A 13,581-nucleotide genomic window follows, 5' to 3' on the forward strand; every position below is an offset into this window, starting at 1 on the left:
GTTTCTTGTATTCATTGAACGAATATTAAATATAATGGGTTATTGTTAAGTTCTTTGATGAACTAAAATTTTTGTTAAATAATTGTCATAAAATTAAGGGACAATAAGTTCAAAGTATTAGCAGATGACATTATGTAAAAAAGTTTACAAATATGATAAAGTTTAGATAGTCTATCAGTGATAGACCATATCGCTGGTAAGAGTCTATCAACGATAGATTTTGCTATATTTACAATTTCTTTTAAATGTTGTTATACGCTACTTGGTTATCTTCCCTAAAAATGTCACCCATTTTAATTACCCTAAAATTTAACGATAAAAACTAAACTAGTTTTATACCAAAATTAAAGTCTGAGACATGACATTTGCAAGAACTGAAGTGGAATATTTTAAAATTTTGAAGACTAAAATAAATTAAGTGCTAAATTATATAAAATAATTCTGAATTTTGTACTTTGTGTCAAAAGTATCTAACTTTTAAGGAGACATTTGGGGCAAGGAGTTGATTACTATAGTTCTAGATTATTATAGTTAGGTTATAATAATTTGTATTTGGGTGTAGATTATTTTAATTTGGATTATTATAGTATATGTTTGAGGTGTAAATTATTTTAGTTTGAAAAGAAAATAATAAACATTATAGAAAAGAAAAAAATGATGAATATAAAATATTAAAAACTGTAGCAAATAGTTAATACTGTAGCAAATTAGAGTTTTGAAATAGTATTGACTATTGCTAATTAAGGGTTTCAAAATAATATTTACTATAGCAAGAGGTGGTTATTATAGTATTAGGATAGTCTTTGCCACAAACGTCCCCTAAAAGTTTTAACCCTTAAACTTATATTAAAAAAATAAAAAATAAAAAAGACTCTCTTCTTCTATATTTTTATAGAAAGAGAATTAGTATATGATCTATTCGAAGTAGCCACTGATATGAGAATGATACAATTTTTTTCGTATCGAGGGAGTCGCGGCTAATCTACCTCATGGATGGATAGATAAATGTTTGGATTTCTGCGATTATTTTTTTACCGTGATTGTTGAATATCGAAAACTTATTACACAAAATCCTATTTTTTTAGAACGAGTTGAGGGAGTGAACATTATTTTTGGAGAAGAGGTCACAAATTGGGGATTATCAGGACCAATGCTGCGAGCTTCCAGAATACTTCTGTATAGCGCCCTAGTTTGTTAGTACAAGTAGCTAAGAGGGTTGGAAAGTACGACTTGCATCAAACTTGTGAAGGAATACTTGCAGCGCACCTGCTGAACAAGGCTCCTTGAAAGTCTTTTGGGGATTACCAGTTCCAAAGGGCCCCACTACTGTACTTCTAGGGGAAGATCTAACATAGCAGAAGGCCATGGCTTTTGTGAGTGTTTTGCATAATACAGTCGGTTTGTCAGCATAAATGAGGCACACAAGAGACACGAGCGCGATTTGAGTCTCTCTTTTTTTTTCGCTTTGAAAGTATCGACCGATACGATCGCGAAAGAGATGGTCTGAATCAATTTTTTGAAGCAATTCAGAATCAGAAAGAAATGAAATTGTTTGAAATATCGGAAAGATCCATTTCAACATTTATATGAATAAATTAGTCTAACTCTAATTAGTAAGAGTTCAACGGGACCTACCCCCTCTTTTTTTCTGATTCGAGGGGGATGCTATTGAGTTCTTAGACTTTCGTGGCTCAACTCAGTTCATCCGATTATTAGAGAGATAAACCTAAGCCAGAATATGAACCATAAAAGAAAAGACCGACTAAACCGATCATAGAAATACCAGTTATAGTACCTATTATCCAAAGTTTTAAAGTACTCTTACCGTTAGTTCTAGATGGAAATCATTTGTGTTTTGTTGCAAAATAACTTTAAACTTTCAAAAGTTTTAAAATTACCCTTAAACTTAAAAAAAAAAAACCCTTACTATTAGTTTATGGGTGCCGTTAATACTTGTTTAAAAAATATCATTAAACTTTTAAAAGTTGCATTAATACTCTTAGCTCTATATAAAATTAAAAAAAATGTTTAAAAATGTTTCACCATTAATAAAGTAATCAATATGTTAGGAGTTTTTCTAGAGTTTGAAAAGAATCAATTTTAAAACAAATAAAAATGATATCATCTTTTTTCATATATATTCTCTCATTTTTCTCATATTTATCCAATTCTTACACTAATTTTCTCACATCAAAACATAAACCAAAATTTAAGTTAAAACATGAAATCCCACAAAATGTCACAAAATTCCAAAATCAATATTTTTCAACTTACTAAAACGATAAATAGCCAAATACAAAAATGATATATTTAGCTATTAATGCACCCTCAACTATTAACATACCACCTTTTTAAAAAAATTTAAGTCCTAAGGTTCCTTTGGTGCTTCCATTATTTTCTTTTGTGTATATATATATACACACACACATATATTTATATATGTATGTATGTATCTTAATTTAAGCAAGATTTTTTTTAACGACAAACAAAAATCAAATAATTAACAAGAAGAGAGTAAGAATGAAAAAATAGAGAAAATAGAATAATATCCTCATAGATTGAAGTAGAGGACAAAGAGGAAATAGAATATGAAAGTGATAGAATGTGGATAAATGATAAGAGCATTTTTAACTTTTCTTTTTTAAGATAAAAGATAGTTTTGTAACTTTTGAAAAGTTTAGAAATATTTTTGCTCGAAGTATTATGAGTTTCTATTCATATATTAATAATATGGGTATTTTTTTCAATAAAGTATTAATGATTTATGTTTATATATCAACAATAAGAGTATGTTTAATCAAATTTCTAGTACTACTAACTCCATTCATTACTTGCCACAAAAATAACATTTAAAAATTATTTAGGATCCACAAAATAAATGAATAATAATTTAATAAATCATTTAGTGATGTGTCAAATAATGAATAAGAGTAGTAGGAAAGTACTAAAAACTTTTCCTAAAATCAAAGACAGATATTTATTAATTATCCCACATATATAAATACACAGACATTAATTACTACATACATTTAAAATTTAAATATTTAATATTTATAGTCATGAAGTATTATGTGCAATCTAAACTGATACTAAACCGAAATCAAACTCAAATCATAAAGACTCAATGAGCTCACTAATTTTTATTACTTAATTTGTAATCCCAACTAAGAAATAAAATTTTTTCCATAATAAATATTAGCAAACTCAATTCCCAAATCTTAAAATCAAACAACTCGGATTATTCAGAAACATATAGAAACCAATCCTCAAGAAAAAGTTTCAACGTTCACTTTCCACACAGTTTCAATAAGAGTCGCATTTTGCTAATCAAGAGAAAAGAAGTAAGCAAATGGTCTAATTCTTCCTTATTTTATATAAATTCAATACAAAAAGGATTGGATCTGAATATCCAAATCCTATACCTCGGAATCATAATTGATTCAAAATAAAATTTCACTTTCAAATGGTTGAGAAAACCAAACCAAACCTTAGTAATTTGCCAAGAAGCAGCCATGTTAAGGAGCAGCCCTCATAAATGTACACAAAAAGCTACCGGCAAATTTGCTTTGATATGGCCACTGCTTGTTCTTGATTCTACGTACATGAATTCCACAGTTGTTCCATTTTGAACAACAAATTCTGCAAATGTTTGCTACTAACTTTTATCACTCACATATCATAATCAGCTCAAAATTAAAAGTGGTCCATTAATCAAAATCATTAATGTCCATTTAATGGTTAGATTGTAACAATTTCAGCCATTCTAAGAACTCGTCAATTCTGTTTTTGGTTTCGTCCTCATTTGGAACATACAAAAAACAATTGATACTCAGAAGTAGAAAGAATTTAAATAGCACCAAATACTGAAAACCTGGATTCTTGTAGTATTGGTCGTGTTGATTTGTTGTTAAGCTTGGGTGGTGCGAACCAGCTGAAAACGGATCCTTCTAACTACACTTGATAATGAAGGGTTTGACAAAGTTTATGAATTCGGATGTTCTGATCCCCAACTTCAGGTCGATTTCCCCCCCGCCCAACCAAAAATAATCAGGATTTAGTTTCACAATTGCTTCATCCAAAATCACCTGAAAGAGAATGTAACTAATAGATTAAAGCACGATCGACGAGATAGAAAGTTTACATATAAATATAGTCAATGATGTATCAGAAATAGTACATTTTTCTATTTATATTTGTAGATTGATCTTCCATGGCTTTTAGTTAATAATGCCCCATATACTATAGTAGTAGATCATAATCTCATAAATCTACCCACCTAGTGTTAGATTATCTGCTTAATGCTTAGGAAAATATCAGAACCATAACGAACCAGCTTTTAGTTCAAACTTTCAATCGAGACATATTTCAGTTATGGCAGACTGGCAGAGAATCATTGGTCTATGCAAAAGCTATAGTGGACCACAACATACTGTCCAACAGAAATGTTGACAGACACGGAAATTGAAACACCGGTCCAACACGGTAGCTGGAGGCTGGGCAAAAATCAGATGGCTAAGAATCAAGTAAGATCTAGGGATATTAAACATAGGGAAATACCCATTTCTCCCAGATCAGAATAAGTTAAAATATCTATCATTGTAACAATAACAGTGTTAACGGGGAATTCCATTTCCAGGAAAATTGGACATCAGAACCTATATATGTTGAGTATTTGATTTATTAACTATTTGCTTCTTACCCATAATCAATGATAATATCGCCCAGCTAAATTAGATTTTTTTTCATCGTCTGATATCTGCTCTTTTTAAGTTTGTTTCCTATCCTAGTTAGTTGTGTATAAAGCCTTACCTGGAAAGAGGTAGATTTGTACCTAGTTTGTAATATATGCTGACAGCGGAATGTGAAAAAGACCTACCGGGATTCCATGCCAGTTTACTTGTATTGGCTAAACAACAATTCCAGTTCCATACTTTTTCATGATTTCTGTAATAGCCATAAAGTAATGAGAGGTGATCTTTTGGAATAATCAATCATTTAATACTGATTCTCCAAGCTGTGAGACCTTTTGTGTCTTTTGATGAGGTGCCCGCTTTGGATTCCTAAACTTGAGATTGAAATCAAGACCATAGGGGCTGAAATGCTATGCTAGCTGTAGTTGTAATACATCTTGTAAAATAATATCTAACAAGAAGCATCATGCATATTCTTGAAGTGCTTCACCTAGTTGTATTTTTAACTACAATGCTGATATTATTGATTCCAATTGAGGGAGCCCATATGAAAATTCTATAAGACCATTTAAGTTCTACGTTGTATCTCTATCTTTCCATCATATGAATGAAATTAGGCCAACGGACAAGAAACAGAAATTCGTTGCTTGTTTTCAGAAAAAGTAATGTATAACACGATGTCGAAGGAAAACACAAAGGCTCTTGCTAAGCATTTGAGAAAATACAAAGGCTCTTGCTAAGCATTTGAGAAACCTGTCGTCTTTCAAAACTATTTCCAAAATTTGCCTACCCTAAAATGACAAAGCCTTCTCTATTCGTAATAATCCGATTGCCTCTGATAAACTTACCTCACACTCGAACAAACTAACTAGTGACCGAAAATATTCCTCCAATAATTACCCATCACTATGCTGCCCCCAAAACAAAACTTGGCCTCGAGATGTGGGTAAAATGACTAGTACCAACTTTTATCCCATTTAAAGCAACACCCACTACAGTCACAAAAAGCATGCCAAGTTCTTGACTAGTCAATAACCATTCCAATAATCATATTGGATTCCAAGTAATTTATTAGTATATTTCTCAGCTTGAATAAGAATCGTCTCATCTTAGCTTCTACATCAGCACGGACAGACATGTTCCAAATCCAATGATCTCTTGATTCTCCTCAATGCTCCTTTGTCTTGCAGAACAGATTCATAAAAAATAGTCTCATGCTATACATATACTATGTGAATATCCATCAAGAAAAAAAATGAACTTAGAAGATTAAGAACCCGTTGATATCCAGGAGACACATCAACACGATAGAAATATTTACCCATTACTGATTCATTTTCACTTTTTATTGCAATTTCTTCATGTTTATTGATCTCCTGCGCACCATAAATTTCAAGGTTTCATCAAGATTCCAAATTCCATTTCTAGAAAGGGAAAGGCAGAAGAGCAATAAATGGTCACTCAATAGATACCAAAAACAAGTTATTCGAAGTATTTGGACACTCCCCTCTTAAGCACACTCAACACAATTACACGAAGCCTACCTCTCTCAAAACCCGACCTTTCTATTTATGAAAAATAGCATCTACTCTCTAATAATTCTTAACAAAACTACCTTACTTATTACTTTATAGCCCCTAACCATTAAGTATTAAACCTTTTTAGAAAATCAAGCTTGAAGCAAGAAAGCAATGAGTTGATAATGCCCAAAAATGAGGAAGCTGAACTCTAGTCTCAGTAGAGATAGCATCTCTGCCCTTGAAGATGTTTCATAAACCAAGTCATGGTCAAAAAGAATATTTCCAGCAATAATCTCCCACTTTGTTTGGCTATTCCTATTACCAAAAAAATGAAAACAGTTTATCCTGGGAGTTTGAACCTGCATCTCTTGGTTGGCCCAAAGTCCATCCGTTATTTTCTTTTATTTTCTATTATTGAATATTATCCAAGTCAGGTCTCCTCTCCTCTTAGTGATGACACTTTAATCATTCTCCTATTCCCATTCTTTAGATTTTATAACTTATCCCAGTTAGTTATAACAATCTCCTGATGAAAGGTAGATTTATTCCCACTTTGTTACAGAGTTTAACGATGAAACTATGCAACACAAAAGGTATGGTAGAATTTATAATCGAGTTAGCCTTGCTTCCAACAAGAGTAGACAAGAAGAACCGTACAACAAAAATTAGCCATCATCACTTTTGCAAATTAAAAAAACCATGCACTCCTTTGAAAATTGAGTGACATATTTGAGAGATTACAGGATTTTTAAAGCGCATATGTAAGAAAAATAGATTAAACATTTAAATATGGCCAAATGGGTTGATCGAGCCAGAATAATTTTGATAAATTAAGTCAAAGTCAAACATTGAGGTCCTTACTGGAATATCCGTTCTCATGCCAATGCACGTCACTCCATTATGCTCATATCCAGTTAGTTTCGCAGAGGTTTCCTCTGGAGCAAGTCTCACTGTAAAATAGAAACCATGACAGCTGTTTCTGTTAATTAGGAAAAAGGAAACAAAATCATTTATAGCTATTGTGGCATTTGAAACATCAGTGCATCCCCTTTGTGTTTCTAATATGGATTGTTTAGTGATTTTCCCATTTTTCTCATTTTCTTTTTTTGTTACTGCCAACAACGGCAATGATATTTCAATAATTTTATTCTCATTTTCAGTAGCCGTTTTTGGTTGGTTTGGACATGGTTTTGCGTCATTTCCCCTTGTTCTTTCATCTATCTAAATCAAAATATGAACAAACTAATGATGCTTAAATTGCATAATCTCCTTCTCACTTAACTAGATAAAGCAGTTGAAAATATAACAATCAGATCCAAAATATTAATAGATATAATACAATGCAAAATAATTTGCAGATGTAGCAAAATTTAGATCCATATCAATTAAAGGAGTCTATTAGCAATGGAGTCTATCACTAATAGGATTCTAAAAGTCAATACGCACATTAGAAGGGGTACAAATGGGAATTCACCTCCTGAATGTAGCACATGTGAGGGAAGGTGTACAATGTGTTTTGTATTTAGGGAATTTAGTGTGTCAGAAGTCTTTGTGCTGAATGTTTATATTTTGGGAATAAGATGTCTGCGTCCTTGTGAAGGTGAGATTACCACCCTCTCTAATAGGTGGAGAAGGATTGTAAGAACATGGACTTTGTATATGTCTCTTATAATACTATATTGCTAGGGGATACCTTGCAGTAACGCATTTAAAATCATTTAGGAATCTTCAACGAGATATTAGAAAACTTACAGTTGAATTTCTTTTTTGCTATCTTGCCATCGTTGAGTGAATACAGGAAGCTTTTAACAGTTTCAGCATTAAATTTGGCAGTATACTGCATTCAGAAATGTGATATTTTAAAAGAGAATACAGATTATTAAACCAGACTGTTTTACAGAAAATGAGAGATGAAGTCATACCTGAACAACAACAATATAGTATTTTGAATTGTTGCGATCACTGCAATCAACAACATGGGATGGGGCTTGAGTATTTACCTGAACAGAAAAAACAAAAGTAACCCAGTGCCAGTCAATTTTGAGCATCCACAGAAACTGGCCTAAGAACAAGAGATCCTGATCGAATTCCTAGTCCTAGATATGAATTGATATATAATATATTTTACAGTAGTACACAATAAATGCTGAGTTCTTGTAAACCAAAATTTAAATTATAAATGGCTGACACAAGTCATCAGTATTTGACAATGAATTTTGTCTATCTTAAAACTGACATAATACATCTAAAAATTGTCGACAAATCAGTAGTAGTATTTCCATTTTAACTAAACTTTTATTGATTATCAACAGCACATTTGCAAAAGTAATAAAAAAAAATGAAAAGGCTTTTTCCTCCATGTCCTATCTCTTTCTAATTCTGTTGGGCAAATTTAATTTATTAGAAGTAAAATCATAAGACTTCTACGCCAAGAACTATTTGGAAGGTGAAAATAGTTATATATTATAAGATTTCATTTGTTTTTCTATATGGAACTTGCCCAAAACAATTCATTTACACATGGAGAAATAGAAAATTTTCGGGAACTCACTCTCAAATTAGCACTGATAAAGAAAAGTTCTAAAAATCTTAGAGTGTCTGAACTAGAAACTACAATATACACAAGCTCCGAGAAAATCATACAAATCTAGTTCAATCCCATCTAAAATTCTCCTACTTGTTGACGCCAAAACTTTCCAACAAAGGTCCCGTGATGGTATTGCCACAAAATCCTGAACTTTCTACCAAAGGGATAGTCTCAAGCAATCTAGCATGAAATGTCTTAAGAAATTTTTGGGAGCATATATACTCACAAATTAATGATTTATCATTGGCTAACCAAATAAAAAGTAAAAAAAAGAAAACCCCTCGACTAAGGACTTAAATAAAGCACTACAAAAATGCTTGGTTCAATACATTTATAACTAGCAGGAAAATGCATATCCCTCTCCAACAGAGCTACAATTCAGTAAGAGAAACATTTCAACAACAATGGTAATTCGATCGAAAGCATTTCCACTAAATATTCTACGCAGTACGCACCACTTCAAATCCAAATAGAGAAAATAGAATATGAAAAGGGTTAAATGCAGTCAACATACGCACTCGAAATCGTCAATAAAAAGGAGGGAAAAAAAAAAAAGGAATCCGATTCCAAAACGCACCAGAACGATGCTCTTGCAGAGATGGTCGACGGAGGCGGCATCAAGAACATCCCGTCGCGCTTCGAGAGGCCAATCGTAGTAATCGGAAGGCACTCTCTTGAAGGAGAAGTCGTTGACAGAATTGGTTCTGAGAATGGCAGAGAGTCGAGCCACGGTGTCGCCATCTTCACCATCAGAGGGAACAGAGGAAGTTGCAGAGTCGAGATTTGGAAGGTATGCGAGCTCAAGCTTTGAAATTCGATGGAGGATTAGGGTCTGCCGGTGTTCGAGCTTCGCTAGTGCTTCCATGTAGTTTTGCTCTGCCATTGCTTCACTCTCAGTCCCCATTCGCTCATTCGGCTGAATGCTCTCTTTTTTTTTTTTTAATTGCAAGTTTGGTCCTCTAAATTTTCATATTCATATTCGTGTCTAACAAATTTTGTAAAATAAAATTTTCATTCTAATAAATTTTGGTTAAATTATAAAAAACATGTCCATAAAGTTTGTATAAAAAATGACTCTTAACTTTCAAAATTTTCAAAAATATCCTTAAATTTAAAAAAAAATTCAAAAAATACCTTTGTCATAGAAACCGTTAAAGTTTTATTTCAAAAATACCTTTAGCTTAATAAAAGTTCAAAAATACTTCCACCGTTAATATTTGAACAAAAACCATTAATTCCTCGTGACAAAAATGACTTAAAAATTATTAAAAAAAATATATTAAAAAATCCTCTTACTAATCAATTTGTTTGAAGTTTTTTAAATTCGAAAAGAATCAATTTTAAAATAAATTATATATATATAGAATTTTAAAATAAATATACCAAAACGATAAATAATCAAATAAAAAAAAGTATCAACCTAAATCAAGTTGGTTCTAAGGAATTTAATATTTATTTTAGTTCTTAGATAGGTTATTGAGCAAAAAAAGTCGTTGGGATGTTTCAAATGCAATTCCAGCTTAAATGGAGCAATTAGCAAGCAACGGGAGGCAAGACGGTAAAATCGAGCAAGGGGAGGCACGACGTTACGCAAGTGCTACGACACTTATGTCCCGCACTATTCATAGAGATAGTCTGCTAGGCAAGCGTTCCAGTCATGTCCTGCGACACCGCATTACTCTCCATTTAATATGCATGCACGAAGAGGCACTCCTTCCAATTTGCTCTCCAAGGCGTTTCGTGAGGGGGTCTTCAGCATCACAACATTTTGGTATGTTTTGGTTGTTTGAGAAAATTGGTGTAAGCTAAGAATTGGAAGATTAATATGAGTACCTATATGTACGATAAATAGTCAAATTCTTTTTTTATTTGACTATTTATCATTTTGGTATGTTTCAAGAGGAAATTTTTTATTTTGGAATTTTGTGAAATTTTTTGGTATTTTATGTTTTAACTTAAAATTTTTGTTTGTATTGTGGTTGTTGAGAACATTGGTGTAAGCTAAAATTGAAAAATTAAGAGAAATATGAGAGTACTTATATGAAAAAAGTGAGGATATCTATATAAGGTTAAATTATAAAAAAAAAAAATGTCTCTGAACTTTACACTTCATGTAAAAAATGCCACTATGTTCAAGACCCGGAATCAACCCTTAAGGGAGCAATCTATCTACCTACCCCTACTTCGGGGAAGGAGTGAATTCCATCTTGTGTAGCTGAGTTCCCAGCTCCCAAATCAAACAAATCCCCTAGGTTTGTTGAGTTGGCAATCTGGTCCTCACCCATACTAATCAAAGGACCGCCCTCAGAGGCAGGAATTTCCAAAACACTCAGGATTAAGGTCATATCACCTATGGTCGTTTAGGTGAGATGTAAGTCTCAACTATCAACGGCATTATATAAAGAGACGAATCATCTCGTGGTCCAGTCTTATACAAACTCTTTGTGTAGGACACCCCACTCGCATGTCTCCACATGAATGGTCAGGATCAACCGTCTGTAGCAGTTCACAATACTTATAAACCTCTACAAAGCGGGTCGTATCTGTAGTCTCACCAAGATCAGGTATCCCTTCTTAATCCTTATACTACAGACCTTTTAGATTATCACTTAAGGCATAATCCACTTGTATGTCTCATATACATGCTTAAGTTTTCATACAATAACCATGGAGCTTTGTTTATTGGATGAGTAAATGCAAAATAAAATAACTCTTATTTTTATTCATAACAATGTGTACAGTATTTACAAACTACGAGACTCCGGGAGAATTAGAACACCGATCTCAACAATATATATATATATATAACTATATGTTATATCAAATATAACACATAGTTTTCATATTGTCAAATACAATATAATCTATATTTTAAATTCTCTCAATAATATACGGTATGTAAATAAATCAATTTTATATTAAATTTAATTATATGAATCAAATTCACATAATTAATATTTGAATCATATTCAAATATATATTTCCTCTCAAATAAACTTATATTATAATGTATCAAATACATTGTATTAATTATATCATATATAATTAACTCCCTTCATTAATTTGAAGGATTCAAATTAATTCAAAATTAATTCTCAATAATCCCAGTTGAGCTATAGAGGGAACTATATGGACCTTTAGATCGAAGCTTTAATGGTACTTGAATAATTAATTAAACTTCTTTAATTAAATTACTCAACATCCATTAACTGTCGGTCACTCTGAAGGAAATCGGACTCGATATTTCCATGAGCAGCGGAAATAAGATTATTCCAAATCATAATCATGAATGAACATTACATATACAATCTACTTCCAAACAAGCGGTTATGCAATTAATATAGAAATTACAGCATGAAAACTCAAATGAACAAAGAGCAATACTCTACGAACATTTGAAGATGCGTCTCCACGCTCCTTTGGGCACGATCACTCGAACAACAACAACCTCGAACGCTCGATCTACACGACCGCAACACAGCACGAACACTTTACGCTCTTCCTCAACGATCGCTTCGGCCACGAACTCCTCCGCAACAGCACGAACGGCCTCCAAAGCACCTCAACGGTGTCAAGTTGAGTATGACACCACCAACAAGGCTACCTTGGTATTCTCGGTGTGAGAATCCAGAGGGTGGGCTCTGTTCAGACTTGGAATGAGGCAGACGAAGGAAACACCAATCGTGTACACGACTGGGCAAGTGGGAGATGGCAAAGACCTATCGTAAGGTCAATGTCAATCGTTTAACTAAAGCTATGCGATCATTTAGCTCATCGTTTAGCTCGGTCTGTCACCTACAGACACTACACGATCGTTTACTTTGGACAAGCGATCGTCTAGCAAAAGCTATGCGATCGTTTGATAAATACTGTACGATCGTTTAGCTTATCATTGCACGATCGTTTAGATCACCCAAGCTATCGTTTAGTAAATTTATATTTACTTAACAACTCCGTGAGTTTATTTTTGCCGAAAGAAATCTCAAAAACTTTTTATGAAAAACTTTTCAAGAGTTTGTATATCTTACTAAAATTAGGAAAACCATTTTCCTTTTATCTCACGGTAACCATGAAAATCCAATAACCACCCACTCAACTGATTATTAAAGAAAAAGAATTAATTATCCAATAACTAATATTATTATAAATATAAATAATAACCAACTTATCATACTATATTTATAACCTATAGTTTTAATATTTCATCTCATGAAACATATAAACCATAGTTCTTTTTCTATTCCATGGTACTTAATGTAAATCTCATTTACATCAATCCTCCACTAGATGTATCTCGCACATCATACCGATTATATCATATATAATTAAAATACCTCTTGTCAATTTGAACATTTCAAATCAACACCAAGAACCGATCCTCAACTGAATCCATTGAGCTACCAAAGGGACCTTATGAACCTGTAGCTCGAAGCTCCAACAGTATGTGAATAACTGACTAAACTCTTTAGTCACGGGATCCACCATCCGTTAACCGCCAGGCAATCCACTAAAGCGACAGCTGAACTCTCATTACTACAGATTTATTGTGTGTCCATCTTAACCAATCAGCAGTGCAACAACCATTCACAGATCGCTCGTAAGTACAGTTGGGTCAATAACCGTTATGCCCTTATAATTACATCTGTCTCCTTAAGTACCACTGATTCTGGTGACATTACGGATACGATCCGCTTTGGATATAACCAGTCAACAGTGTGATGACCCTTCACAAATTGCTTATAAGTACAGTTTGTTCAAAATTAAATTTTTTCCCTGTAGTTAC

At 32.8% G+C, this 13,581-nt stretch overlaps 1 protein-coding gene across 4 annotated transcripts; it reads right to left on the reverse strand.

Annotated features, from left to right (window-relative positions):
- Positions 1-3,342: 3,342 nt before the first annotated feature.
- Positions 3,343-9,708, reverse strand: LOC120090048 (YbaK/aminoacyl-tRNA synthetase-associated domain-containing protein). Of its 4 annotated transcripts, none has more exons than XR_005485379.2 (6): positions 9,376-9,708; positions 8,134-8,211; positions 7,964-8,048; positions 7,073-7,161; positions 3,872-4,085; positions 3,343-3,639 (listed from the first exon to the last, which is right to left on the reverse strand). XR_005485379.2 is itself a non-coding variant. In XM_090306485.1 (6 exons), exons 1-6 carry the CDS (start codon positions 9,700-9,702, stop codon positions 4,072-4,074), a joined length of 648 nt encoding a protein of 215 aa, XP_090162611.1. In that variant the 5' UTR covers positions 9,703-9,708; the 3' UTR covers positions 3,708-4,071. The 4 variants fall into 4 exon arrangements, 3 of the variants coding, with proteins under 3 accessions (XP_090162611.1, XP_038903466.1, XP_090162610.1); XM_090306485.1 differs by lacking the exon at positions 3,343-3,639 and adding an exon at positions 6,013-6,067 and having other exon boundaries at positions 3,708-4,085; XM_090306484.1 differs by lacking the exons at positions 3,343-3,639; positions 3,872-4,085 and adding exons at positions 5,730-5,874; positions 6,013-6,067.
- Between the last annotated feature and the right edge of the window lie 3,873 nt (positions 9,709-13,581).

Source organism: Benincasa hispida, chromosome 11 (assembly GCF_027475165.1).
Source record: "Benincasa hispida cultivar pf3 chromosome 11, pf3_genome.v1.1, whole genome shotgun sequence".
NCBI lineage: Eukaryota > Viridiplantae > Streptophyta > Magnoliopsida > Cucurbitales > Cucurbitaceae > Benincasa > Benincasa hispida.